The sequence below is a fragment of the Numenius arquata genome, chromosome 1 (assembly GCF_964106895.1).
Source record: "Numenius arquata chromosome 1, bNumArq3.hap1.1, whole genome shotgun sequence".
NCBI lineage: Eukaryota > Metazoa > Chordata > Aves > Charadriiformes > Scolopacidae > Numenius > Numenius arquata.
Genome location: NC_133576.1, coordinates 1,419,222 through 1,432,440, shown reverse-complemented (window position 1 = coordinate 1,432,440; position 13,219 = coordinate 1,419,222). Strand labels below are relative to the sequence as shown.

The 13,219-nt window shown below is 45.9% G+C and overlaps 1 protein-coding gene across 1 annotated transcript in view; it reads left to right on the top strand.

Moving 5' to 3' along the window:
• Nucleotides 1-5,904: 5,904 nt before the first annotated feature.
• The window catches only part of LOC141472191 (alpha-2-macroglobulin-like), a 42,210-nt gene continuing 34,895 nt past the window's right edge, over nucleotides 5,905-13,219 (top strand). The window contains exons 1-4 of the mRNA XM_074159056.1: nucleotides 5,905-6,164; nucleotides 11,274-11,457; nucleotides 12,312-12,468; nucleotides 13,023-13,075. Of these exons, the coding sequence (XP_074015157.1) occupies nucleotides 5,905-6,164; nucleotides 11,274-11,457; nucleotides 12,312-12,468; nucleotides 13,023-13,075 (654 nt within the window). The remainder of the gene's footprint in view (nucleotides 6,165-11,273; nucleotides 11,458-12,311; nucleotides 12,469-13,022; nucleotides 13,076-13,219) is intronic.

The window sequence follows — 13,219 nt, the reverse complement described above, 5'->3', positions numbered from 1 at the left end:
TTAAACATGAGAATATCTGATTTCCTTGCCTCATGCTCCATTAGGACTCTTTGTCTTGCTTTCCTGTAGCATCCTCCATCTCAAGAATCTGGACAAATACTTATCAGCTGAGTCCCAGCTCCTCTCTCCACTGGAGGAAGACCGGTGTCTTGAGCACTTGAGAGTGGCCTGGACTGCCCGGTCTTACCCAATAAGTCAATAACTAAGTTAAGCATAAAGCCCTTCCCTCCTGCTGCAGCTCAGCCAGCAATCTCTGGGCCTGAGGTCCCCCCTGGTGCAGGGTCATCTGTCCCCCTGGCATGGCTGGAGGAGCAAGACCTTGCACAGCCAGCCAGAGGGGGGCCTTCACTTTTTTGTAGCTAAATGAACATCAAATATAAGTGGGAAAAATATTTGAAATGTCTATCCCATGTAAGTACGGTCTTTTTCTCTACTGGCACTCTTGCACATGGCCTTGTGCCATGAAGTTTGGATGGTCTCTGGGGATGGCTATCCCATGACACCTCTGGGCAACTGATCTGTTGTTGCATCACCCTCCGGGGAAGGGGTTTTTCCTTCTGTCTGCTGCTGCCACTCTGCACCTCTGAGAAGAGCCTGGCTCCAACTTCATTCCACCAGCCTTGAGCATCAACCTCAAAGCCAGCAGAAGGACCTTCATGAGATGCCTGTACCTCACCTGAGGAGAGAGGGAGCCCAGGCAATAACATCGCAGCTAAAGATGAACACAAAGCCTCTATGCATTTTGAATGTCTTTTTATATTTAAAAGTTTTATCTGAAAAGAGGAGTCACATGACTCAAAAAGAGCATAGTTAATTGTCTCAAGTGCTGGTTTTAGATGCATTTGTAAACGCTTTGGCTTTTTCTCTCCCCTTCCTTGGCAACAGTCTGAGTAACACAAATGTATAATTGGAAATAGCTTTTCATTCTTTACTACATCAGGAATTATCTTCATTTCTCTGCAATATCCAAAAAATATCTGTGAACATGCAAACACCTAGTTTCTTGTTTATATATTTAAAAATTATTATATAGCGTTCACTAATTACCTTTAATGGATTTAATAGTGGGATTTCAACAACTGGTCTTACTTTGTGTGTTCGTGCGCTATAGATATCAGACAGACAGACAGACTGAAGATTTCTCACGCCAGAGGATTAACAACCTTGGTTGCAGCCTTTTTGGCAACACACAGTATAGATTTCTTTTAAGCCAAGACAAAGTTTATGCATAGGTGGTTGAGTCACCATCCCTGAATGTGTTTAATAGTCATTTAGATGCGGTGTTGGGGGATATGGTGTAGGGGAGAACTTTGTAGAGTGGGGTTGATGGTTGGACTCGATGATGCCAAGGGTCTTTTCACTGAATTTCACTGAATTTCAGTGAATTTTTTTAGAGTTGGAAGGGACCATATAGATCATCTAGTCCAACTCCCCTGCTGAAGCAGGATTGCTTAGAGAATGCTACTCAGGACTGCATCCAGGCGGGGCTTGAAAATCTCCAGAGAAGGGGACTCCACACCCTCCCTGGGCAGCCTGTTCCAGGGCTCTGCCACCCTCACCGGAAAGAAATTCTTCCTCATATTCGAGTGGAACCTCCTATGTTCCAACTTGTGCCCGTTGCCCCTTGTCCTGTCACTGGGAACCATTGAAAAGAGTCTGGCTCCCTCCTCCTTCAACCCACCCTTGAGATACTTATAGGCGTTAATAAGGTCTCCCCTCAGCCTTCTCTTCTCCAGACTAAAGAGTCCCAGCTCTCTCAGCCTTTCCTCATAAGGGAGATGCTCCAATCCCTTAATCATCTTTGTTGCCCTTCGCTGGACTCTTTCCAGTAGTTCCCTATCCCTCTTGAATTGGGGAGCCCAGAACTGGATGCAGTATTCCAGTTGTGGCCTCACCAGTGCAGAGTAGAGGGGGAGAATGACTTCCCTCGACCTACTGGCCACACTCTTCCTTATGCAGCCCAAGATCCCGTTGGCCTTCCTGGCCACAAGAATCTCTAGTCAATGCCTAACTGGATGCAGTCGCAGTGACCAGTGAGCCACTCTGATGCTGGACAATTGGTAGCCTACAAAGCTAAACAATAGTAACTGAAAAGAAGCCAGAGGAAAATATACCAGAATTGGGTTAGGGTGATTAAAACCGATTCATTAAAACTGACCGTCTGACAGTGCACATTGAAAAAATATGCTTGTTTTCTACAGTAGTCATAAACTTTGTAGGACAGTTCACGTTTTCCTGCTCATCTTTGCTAGGCAATGCAGTGAAGACTGTATGGTTTATAGGAGTCTGCAGAATGAGGTTTGCTATGACTGGCCATACATATGATGGCCTGTGTTAACTTACTAATTGCAGCTTTTGTGTCAGTCAGTCCTATTCAAAATAACATATTTTAAATTGCCCGTGGAAAGGAACTTGCAAAGGAAATATTGTGGAGAATAAAATGCTCCAGAAAATAAAAAAATACTAATAGTGATACATTCAGGCAAAGCAGAAGTGCTCCCATGGCATCCGTTTCTACTGACCTGGTATCTTGCTCCATTTCAATATGATATTACCTGGAAAGGAAATCCAATGTAACTTGCCAGTATATCACTGTAACTTCTCTGAGAATTATCAAGAATTAAGGTAACTCTCCCAAGAGCTCTTTGGAACAAAATAAAATTTCAGAATGATGTTATCATTTTAATTTAGCAGTGGAAATAAGTAAGAAGTTTTAAAAACTTTCTGTGGAACAGCCAAAAGATGGGCTACCCTTAAAAGTGAGAGTAAATGTATGTAATCATTCATTTTGAGCAGTATGAACCAAAGTCCATTACTGTCATTCAGGATAGAAATCCTCTCTGCTTGGAGGGTTGTAAGAAATTACATTTGGGCATTTTGGCTCTATCAGCCTTTTACCGTGATGTGGCCTAAATTAAATTATTTGTGATGAACAGTTGGGTACAGTGATCCACTTAGGCTTTGTACCAGCTTAATAGGGGGCTAGTCACTGAAGATGCTAGCTACATAGATTGTCTCTTCGCCTGTCAGGTGGGCAGTGACGTGAGACATGTATGAAGTATTATTGTAAGAGGAAGTCTCTTTCCTGCGGTTAAAATCATGACTGCCGCTGTGTATGGCAAAGATGTTGCGTGCCTTTTCCAGCAGAAGTATCTTTCACTAGACCAGCTAGCCTTGTTGGAAGAAGGCTACCACCTGCTCTAGTGGAGGTGTCCCTGCCCAGGGCAGGGGGGTTAGAACTCGATGATCTTTAAGGTCCCTTCCAACTCTAACCGTTCTATGACTCTATGATTCTAAGAAGCCGGTCTTTCAGACACACGGTCTCTCCTTCAGGTCTGAAAAAGCACCAAAAACCTTTCAAGGTAGAGTGTTCTGAGCTTTGGGAGAGAGGAACCACCTCAAGCACCAACTGCCTGAGCTCAAGGACAGTTCGTGCTTGTGGAGCAAAGTGGGCATTGGAGTGTCAGACATCTGGTAAGTGGTTCCTGGGGGACCGAGAAGCAGATATTTTATACTTTGTGGATGGTAAATTGGTTAGTAGAAGGAAGAAGACCATAATGAGCAGCATCTCAATTGAATCGCTGGTTTTGATGGTCCTGTAGATCTATGCATTTTAGTTTTACATGCTCAGCCTTAAAGTGTACTTTGCATGTGTCCATTCAGATTTCTTTTTAGTTTCAGTTTACAGCAGCCTGAAGGACAACAGGCAATGCAGGGTGAGTCATGTTTTCCAGCAAATGCCCAGGATGCTGTTGCTTTGAAAATTGCTATTTTGCATGAGTTATTTACTGGAGAAGTTGAAGATGGGAGTGAGAGGACAGACAATAGGGGCATTTCTGGAAAAAAATCTGTATGGGTTTTATTACTTGGTAGTTACACAACTACTTTTTTATCAGTATTTCCATCTCTAACCGATAATCTGCTAAATCTTTTGGTTTGTGTGAGAATGCATCCATTCTTTCTCCATATGACATTTATATAACACTTCTCCCCCCCCAGCAGATACTGGCTGCCTCCCGACTGTTTTGCTAACTTTTGGGGTTTATAAAGGATGTTAAATTTTATTCCATGAGACACTGAGACTGATTTTTTTAACACCGTTCTTAAACTTCCTTTCATCCCCAGACATTTCTCCTGGTCCTTTGCACAGCAATTCCCTGCAGTTTTCTGGCTACTACATCAGAGTCAAGACACACTGTACAGCTAACATTCAGCCTTAAAATTCACTCTTTTTCAAAGCTTAATCTTCAGGCAAAGAGTAAATACGGCTGTCAGTGTTGTTGTGATCTAGTAAGGTCCCTTGCACAGATCAGAGAACTTCTGCCATTAATGTGGCTTCCCATAGACACGTTCAAGGTGGTTTGTGCTGAAGCATTTTCTCTGCTGGGTTATTCCTACACAACAGAACTCTTCACAGGGATCATGAACCTCCATAAAGAACGTTACTGAACCCTTTACACTGCACAGGCACTGGGGGGGCATACCGAGAGCCCTACAGCTGCAATTTTGCAGTTTTCCACGCATTGGTGCAAACACCTCACCTAGTCAGGCTTCTCAGGGAGCGCTCGTAGTTCGGACTGAATATTTCTGTTCAATGACCTGCTGGAATTCAGCAAACTTTTTTCTTACTGGATTCAACTTCTGGATAAGCTGCTGCAACCAGGGGTTTGCAGAAGGCCGAGTCAAGCGAGCAGCACTGTTTCTGAGTGACTTCTGTTACAAACGTGACTCACAGCAGCACAGATCTGAATTTCACTGAATTTTTTTAGACTTGGAAGGGACCATAGAGATCATCTAGTCCAACTCCCCTGCTGAAGCAGGATTGCCCAGAGCATGTCAGAGCATGTTACTCAGGACTGCATCCAGGCGGGTCTTGAAAATCTCCAGAGAAGGGGACTCCACACCCTCCCTGGGCAGCCTCTTCCAGGGCTCTGGCACCCTCACCGTGAAGAAATTCTTCCTCATATTCAAGTGGAACCTCCTATGTTCCAACTTGTGCCCGTTGCCCCTTGTCCTGTCACCGGGAACCACTGAAAAGAGTCTGGCTCCCTCCTCCTTCAACCCACCCTTGAGATACTTATAGGCATTAATAAGGTCTCCCCTCAGCTTTCTCTTCTCCAGGCTAAAGAGTCCCAGCTCTCTCAGTCTTTCCTCATAAGGGAGATGCTCCATTCCCTTAATCATCTTTGTTGCCCTTCGCTGGACTCTTTCCAGTAGTTCCCTATCCCTCTTGAATTGGGGAGCCCAGAACTGGATGCAGTATTCCAGTTGTGGCCTCACCAGTGCAGAGTAGAGGGGGAGAATCTGAATCTGGCAAAGGAAAGGTGGAGCCACCTGGAAAACCCGGTGCTCCAGGTGACCTTGAATGACAGAGGTTGACCACCATGCTGGGGGGGTAAGGATATCTCCCCAAAGCATTGTGTAATATTTGTGCATATTCACAGTGGAAACAGAACTTATTTCCGTTATCTAGACCAGTTCCTCACCTCATTTTGGGTTATATTCCCGACAGATAGTCTAACCCATAGTACCGCTGTTAGCAACTGTGTCAGTAAACTACTGCAGTATTCTGTTAACATTATATGGGCAATGTTTCTGCCTATGGGTTTCCTTTTGTTCTTAAAATACCTATAAAATTGGCTTTTGGCTTCAAAAGATCACAGTACCCCACATCAGAGTGCTGTGATTAGATGCTGCCCACAGGGAATATTGCCCTGCGTTGAACATAGTTCATTTCCCCAACACTGTGGATTTCTGATGGGTAAAAGAAAGCAGGGTATGAATCATTCGAAGATTTCTAATATAAGCACTATCCAATAAATACCCTTCCCCCACTTGGAAATTCTCTGGCCGAAAACTGTCCTTCTGTTCCAGCTCCTCCTTACCGCCTCTCCCGGTTTCCGGATGAGTCCTGGCCCCCAGCCCTTATCTCCTCCAGCCCCTGGGCTGTTTACAGAGAGCGGTTATAAAGAGGCTGACCCAGCAGAGAGTGGAGGGGAATTACAAGGTGCAGGAAAACAGCAGCGCCGGACCAGGCTGGGTGTCTGCTTGGCTCACCACGACCTGCTCTGCACCATGGGGAAGGACGGGCTGCCCAGCAAACCAAACATCTTCCTCCTTCTCCTCTTCTTCCTTCCTGGAAACACCTCTCCCACCACAGAACCGTAAGCTACACATGTGGAAGGGGGGAAGGGAAAAGGGGGAGGTCTTAGTGTGCCTTTTTTCCTTCTATTTTCTTCCTTTCTGTGATTCTTCAAACAACTGTGCCAGGTTCTTCCACTCCTGCCCCGCGCCCCACAACTAGCCAAGCCCTGAGCTTCCTGCACAGCTCTGCCAGTGCTCCCCACTCTCTCCCTGCAGCCCCCTGGTTGTCCAGCCCTGGGACACCCCCCCTCCACAGCTCTGCCAGCACCCACACTCCTGCCCTGTAGCTGCCTGATAGTCCAGCCCTGCTTCCCCACAACACCTTTGCCTAAGTATATTCCTTCCTAGAAACCTTCAGGTGCCTGGGGTTTTGTATGCACGATGCCAGAACCTATGTACTTACCTTTCCCGTAGTTTCCTTGTTTCGAGCACTGAGTTATTTCTCCCCACTCTCCCGTTGCTTTCAAGCCGGTTTGCTCCCCTTTCTCCTGTTTCTTCCAAGCCAGTTTGTTTCCCTTGGCAGCGTTCAGATGTACTTGTTCCCAACGAGGATCTGTGACCTAGATTCTCTTCCTCTGGCGCGGAGCCTGGCGCTGGCACCCTCCCCTGGGGCAGCCACCCCAGGGCTCCACGGCACGGCCACGGCACCCACCTTGCCGAGAGCCCCAGGGAGAGGGGCAGCCTTGGGTGGCACGGGCAGACCGGAGGCTGGCATCCTCACCCCAGCCTCACCTGCCGGAGGGGATTGCTCCAGAGCCTCTAGTCCGGATGAGAGCAGCCTCCCTCTTAAAATCCTGGCTGCTGTCACACGCTGTGCCTCTTGCTGGGCTGGCAGAAGTGCCGTTCTCACCGCCGCGGGTCTCCTGGTGCCTGCTGCAGAGATGTCATGCCCGGCAGCAGTGCAGCAGTGCTAGCAGCTGTAGCAGAAGGTGCTGCCGCTCGCTGCGTGGTCAGAGGTGAAGCGGTGACGGGCTCGGACCAAAGGACCTTTGACTCACACTGTGCCATCAACCTCCCACTCATCTGCCCTGTTTGGGTGCTTCAGGGACAGACCAGCCTGCTTTGGGTCAGGCTGAGCTCTCTGGTCTCCCTACGGTAATCTGATGTAATTAAGCAATGAAGTAATCTTAATTCATCCCTGCCCAAGATCAGGGGGAAAGGGAACGAATCCATACTGCTCAGTCCTCTCCTCCTGTGAGCAGCATCCTGCTCTCTATCCCTGACTGAGCACCATTTTGGGAGGGGAGAAGGAGGAAAGGCTGAGAGAGGGGAGGCAGAGAGAGGTGTAGCTGGCATCCACAGAGTGAACCTAGGAGCCCAGTAAACAGTTGGGGAGCGGGGAGGCAGTGGAATCTGAGCAGTGAGCTGCTAGGTGAGGGTGAGGGTGGTGGTTCTAAGTGCTACAGGGTAGGTCAGATGCTGTGTATAACACAGAAGGGAAGCCGCCCTTGAACTGAAGACAAAATGAAGCTTCCAATCAAGGCTTGCTTCCTGTGCCCAGCACAAGGAGTGAGAGAGCTTCTTTGAGCAGCAGCTGTTGCTGCTATTTCTGTTTCAGATGTGGCCAGCTGTACAGGAGGCACAATTAAGGTTCAGACCCTCACCAAGTTAGTTCAGCACTGGAACGGGTGACCCAGAGAGATAGATGGTGGAAACTCCATCTGCGGAGTCCTTTGCAACAGTCCTGTTGCAGGAGAGAAGCTGGGCTTGAGACATCCAGAGATCCCTTGAAACCAAAAAATTTATGGTTCTGTAAAATACTGATAGCAAGACTTTTTTTTTTTTTTTTTTCTTGTTCTGGATCTGTTCTGGAAGAAACCAATAGGGGCTATCGTTCAATAGGAGTAATCGTTCTCCTATTCTGACATGTGGTTGGGCATACCAGCTATTTTAAAATGCAATGGAGTTACTCGGAACATGCTGCATATAGTCAGAAATGCTAGATCATGGTGGGACATGAATTGGCATTTGGACTGATGGAGCTGATGAATTTCACTGGTTTCTTTGGTCGGATGTTTGTTCCAGAAGGTAGCTGAGAGTCAATATTCAGATGTTACTCCATCTCAAGACAGAGCATTACCTTCTGCATGTAGATAAACCCATCATTTTTGCCTCAGCCACTTTCTCTAGGGTCTCCTATCCCTCCTTGTTGCCTGCTTCTGCCAGAGCCACTGCCTCTGTTTTCAAAACACTTCATTGCATGCAGGGAGGCTGCTGAGGTCTCTTTTGGCAGCCCAGATGCTTTTTTGTCCTGGAATGTCTATACATGGACTTTGTGACCCCAGTTATTTAAAGCCCTCACAGTAATTTAATTCCTGTAGCTCTTTTCACCAACACATCCCAAAACAGCTAAAGGGAGGTCTATAAACAGCGCGTTTCATATCCTTGTTTCAAAGGCAGGGAAGCCAGTCTAGGGGGAAGTTCTGTGCATTGGCCAAAATTTCAGCAGAACAGTGAACAGGAAGAGGAACGAGGCCAAATTCCCCATGAACTGGGTCATGCTGTCCCTTCGTTAGACTGGATGTTACAGTCAGATTGCCGGTGCCACTGCCGGGGGGCAGGGAAAATGAGATTTGGGGAAGAAGGCACAGGGTGAAGCTGTGGTGAGAAAGCGGTGGAGGAAGGGGCGCACTGAAGCATGCGGAGGGTCACAAGCTGTAAGTCACTCCCTGGGTGGCTGGAGCTCCCTCCTTTCCCTCCTTCTGCAGCAGCATGCACTGAGCAGAGCTGCCGGATGGCTCCTTGCCACGCTTTATCCCATTGCATTTATCCCATTGGTGAGGGAAATGGAGGTACTGCCCGGGTCCCACTGCCTCCACAATAGCTTTAGGACTTCTCAAAAGCTCAGAGCCCAGGCAATAACATAGCTCTGCATGGGCCCGGCTGTCTCTCTCCTCAGGGCTGGCACCATCTGGCAAGGTGCACATTAGCCTTCCTCCATGGAGAGCCCATGGAAAAGTGGTATGAGCAGTCCTGACCACAGCTTTCCTCCTATGCATGTAGTAATTAACATACCCTGCAGACTGAACTGCCATCAGAACCCCCTGCTTGCTGCATCTGGATAGCTTGAATGTGTGCAGGGAAAAAGGAATACCAGGTCCATAAAAGTGGTCCAGCATCAGACATGGGGACTACATTAGCTCTGTCTTTTGTCTGTGCTGGTGGCCAGGCGTAGGTGGTGAAGAACAGAGTAGAGGAGTAAGGCGAGTAGAAATGAGCTTCCCATCTGCTGTAGCCTTACGGAGCTCCTATCAATCAGAGGTTCAAGGTCTTAAAGTGGCAGGGATTACACCTGCGCTGCTACGTTTTCTAGCCATTTCTGGGCACTGAATTTGCCCACGACATTTTTTTATAATCTCAGGAGTAGCTGATCTTCTTGCCCTTATGAGCCTCATACCAAATTTTGTGTAGCTGGTGTCGTAGGGCATGTACTGTATGCCCTGGAGAGCTACTGGCAGGTGGGGAGTGACAGCTTCTTTTAAGGGTCTGCACTTGGCTGGACAGACAGGTAAGGCCCTAATTATCCAACTCAGTGGCACCTGCTGGCTCCTTTTGTTCCTCACCCAGGGAAGGACAGTTGTCTGCTCACTGTCACCTGATGCAGCCCGGCTACATGTGCCCTTCTTGGGCTGCTTGAGAGCACACAAACTGGCCATGCCAGAATTGTACGTTTGGGTTTTACAACACCTAGTCGCACTAAGTTCCTCAGCTTAATTTTGTACCTTAGTGAAAAAGTTTCTGCTTCCTTCCATTTTTAAGCCAGCTGCTTAATATTTTCACCTGGTGTTGTTCACCGCATGCACTGTCACAGGAGATGAACAAACGATACTTTCTTTTATGCACATCATGACTTTACAGCTTTTTGTCCTGCCTTTTTTCAAGCTGAAGAGTCTCTAGTGTCTCCTCCTATGGAAATCGTTCCACATCATTGCTGCCGTCATTCACTGAATCTTTTCTGCTAAATCCTTTTTATAAATGCACACAGTATGGCAGATGTGGAAGCACCTTGCAATTTAACAATGGCAAAACAATGTGTTAACGATTTGTCCTCTGTTCCTTTCTGAACAGTTCCTTATGGTCCATTTGCTACTTATCACTGAATGAGGATTTTCCCAGAGTGAACAGTGCTCATGTCTGAGTTGCAGTAGCCCACTTAGTGATACAGGACATACACGATAGCATATATACTGTTAGGGTAATTTTTCCTTCCTCTATTGACTGTTTTCCCTTTATGAACAGTTTGTTTGCCATTTTTGCTACACAGTCTCACCATATGAAAACAATTTTCCACAAAAATGTAAGTCAGGTTTAGGTATTTTCTTACCTTGGACAATTATCAGAAAACAGTACTTCCCAGATAATTTAGAAATGCACTGAACAACAGGGGTCCCAACACAGATTCCGGAGATTTTCACTGGGTTCTTACACTTTGAGTCCTATCTTTTAAACAATTAAACCAGGTCAGAATTAATAATTTGATTTATTAGTAAAAAATTAGTAAAATGATCCCTTTAATTGGATGGCAGCTTAGTTTAAGGGTCTTTTGTGAAGGATCTTTGTCAAAAGCCCTTTGGAGAAGCAAGTACACTTGTGTTGCAGTAAACCACTGCTCTCTGAGATCCTTTGTGTGCTCACCTTAATAAGATCCCAAACTGCAAGCACTCACATTTTTGATCAGCATGAGAAGGATTTGAAAACCTGGATAGGCAAAGACAGGAGCAGCCAGACAAGTGGGTGGTTTTTTCAACCCTGAGACTGCTGAATTTTCAACCTTTTTTAGCTAATGCCATTGAGTCTCAATAGGAGATTGTGGGATATACAAAAATCAATTAACAGCCTGGAACCTTTCACACCGTCCTTACTCCCTGCTGTGAAGCTGAACAAAACATCCTTTGTAAAGGACTCTCTATTAGCATAGAAATTGTTCCTGCTAGAGCAAGCATTTTCTTGCTTTTAGGCTAATTAGTTAGGCAATTTAATATGTATAAACCCAAAATAAAATGAATGCTCATGTGTATGTGCACTGGAAACCACAGGGACGGTAATGGATTAGGCATGCCGATTTGTTAATTTTCTTTCACTTAATACTGTTTCCTTAAAAAAACATTTCACCTTTCTGATCCTTCTAGGCAGTACATGGTGCTACTGCCCTTTCTGATACACACCGATTCTTCTGAGAAAGTCTGCATTCAGCTGACCCACCTGAATGAGTCTGTGACACTGAGCACCACACTCGAGTATCAGGGGGAAAACAGGAGCCTGATTGACGACGTGGTGTCGGAGAAGGACGTGTTCACCTGCATCCCTTTCTCTGTGAGTATCTCATCCTTGCGGGCTCATCCCTTGTGTTTACTGATGCAGGCTAGTAGATCTAAACAGTCCAGAAATAAGAAATAAGACACATTGCAATCAGAGACTTCTAAGCCAAGCCAAACAAAAAATGAATTTAATGTAGAAATTTTACCGTGGTAGCCTTATGAGCAATGATTTTCCACCATTATCAATTCCATATCCCACATGATATTTCTGTGGATGCAAGGATTAGAGAACTCTTCTGGGATCCTTCATCCTAGAACTTTGACTGACTTTAAAGCAGAACATACCCCAGGTTTGCTTGATCTCAGAGGAAAAATAGGGAAGTGGAATGGGAAGTATAGAAGCTGGGGAATGGTTAAAAACAGTGAGGTCCATGAGGTCATTTGTCTCCTTCTGGAGCTGATTTATTATTGGTTCCTTCAGAAGGCTGGTTGGTGAGTAATGTAAGCAACTGGTCCCACCCCCTAAATAATGGATCTGTGTTGATTTCCATTTTGATAAATCGTAGGATAGAACAAGATCAGATCCAATATTCCTCTAAGGAAAGTGTATAAATGAAGGAAGGGAAAAGACTTTCAGTATTGGAAGGAGAGGAAGCATGAAGAAAACCCAACGAACTGGAGAAGATCCATCTTTGCAACAATTTCTGAAGGAAAAAGAAGATTTTCTTGAGACAGAGGAGACAAGCCCTCTAAGTTTGTATCAGAAAACCATGTTTTCTCTCTTCCTTCCAGCACTGAGTCTTTGGTGTCCTTTTAGGGAACTTTTGGACCTAGCTAATACGCCATCCTTCAAAGGCTTAGTGCAATGGGGTGAGTCAGTAAAACAGTTACCCTCTTCATTTTTCTTAGCTTCCAAAATCCAATAGCACATCAGTGGCATATCTCACTGTGACGGTGAAGGGGGAGACACTGCAGTTCAGGAGCCGCAAATCGGTGCTGGTCCAGAATTCTGAGAGCTTGGTCTTCGTCCAGACAGACAAACCCATCTACAAGCCCGGACAGACAGGTACAGGGAATTGGGTTGGAGTTGACTCTGACAGCAGAAAATCTTATGGTCTTCATTCTCCAGAGGCCCCATATTTTTATTAAAGTTTTCAGACTTCTTCATGGGAGGAGTTAAAGTGCTCAGTAAATCTTATTTCTGTCAGCTGAGATCTAGGGCATGTGGTACCTTCATCATTCCTATTCTCCATCCTCCAGGAACAGCATCGCAGCCAGATGTAGGCACAGATTCATGCTACTCAGCTAGAGACATGAATCTGGGATGACTTCAAAGCATAAGTCTCCCTTGGCTGCACCTGAATCAACAAAGCAGGACAGACACTCCCAAGGGACAATTCAGTTCAGCCAAGACCTGATTATCCTTCTAAATTTATCTGCCTCTCGCCATCTGCAAGAAAAAGATCCTGGAGTAATTGCTTCCATAACTTAAGAGATCTCAATTCAGAGCCTCTTGACCCGTGGAATTAATGAGTTACAAATTATCGAAACACTGACATTTCCTGTTAACAGCTACAAATTTAACAGTGGAATTTCCTTCTTTTCTGTTCCACCCTCCAGTGCTGTTTCGGATCGTCTCTCTGGACAAGGACTTCTACCCGCTGAATGAGAAGGTAGAGCCATAATTCTTTGTTGTTAACCAGGAGGCTTAATTCCCAATTAACACTATTACTGTCATAATTTAGAACCACTGAAGACAGCCTTTAAAGCATATGATCCTTTCTTACTCATACCACCCTTGACCCGTTCCATACCCT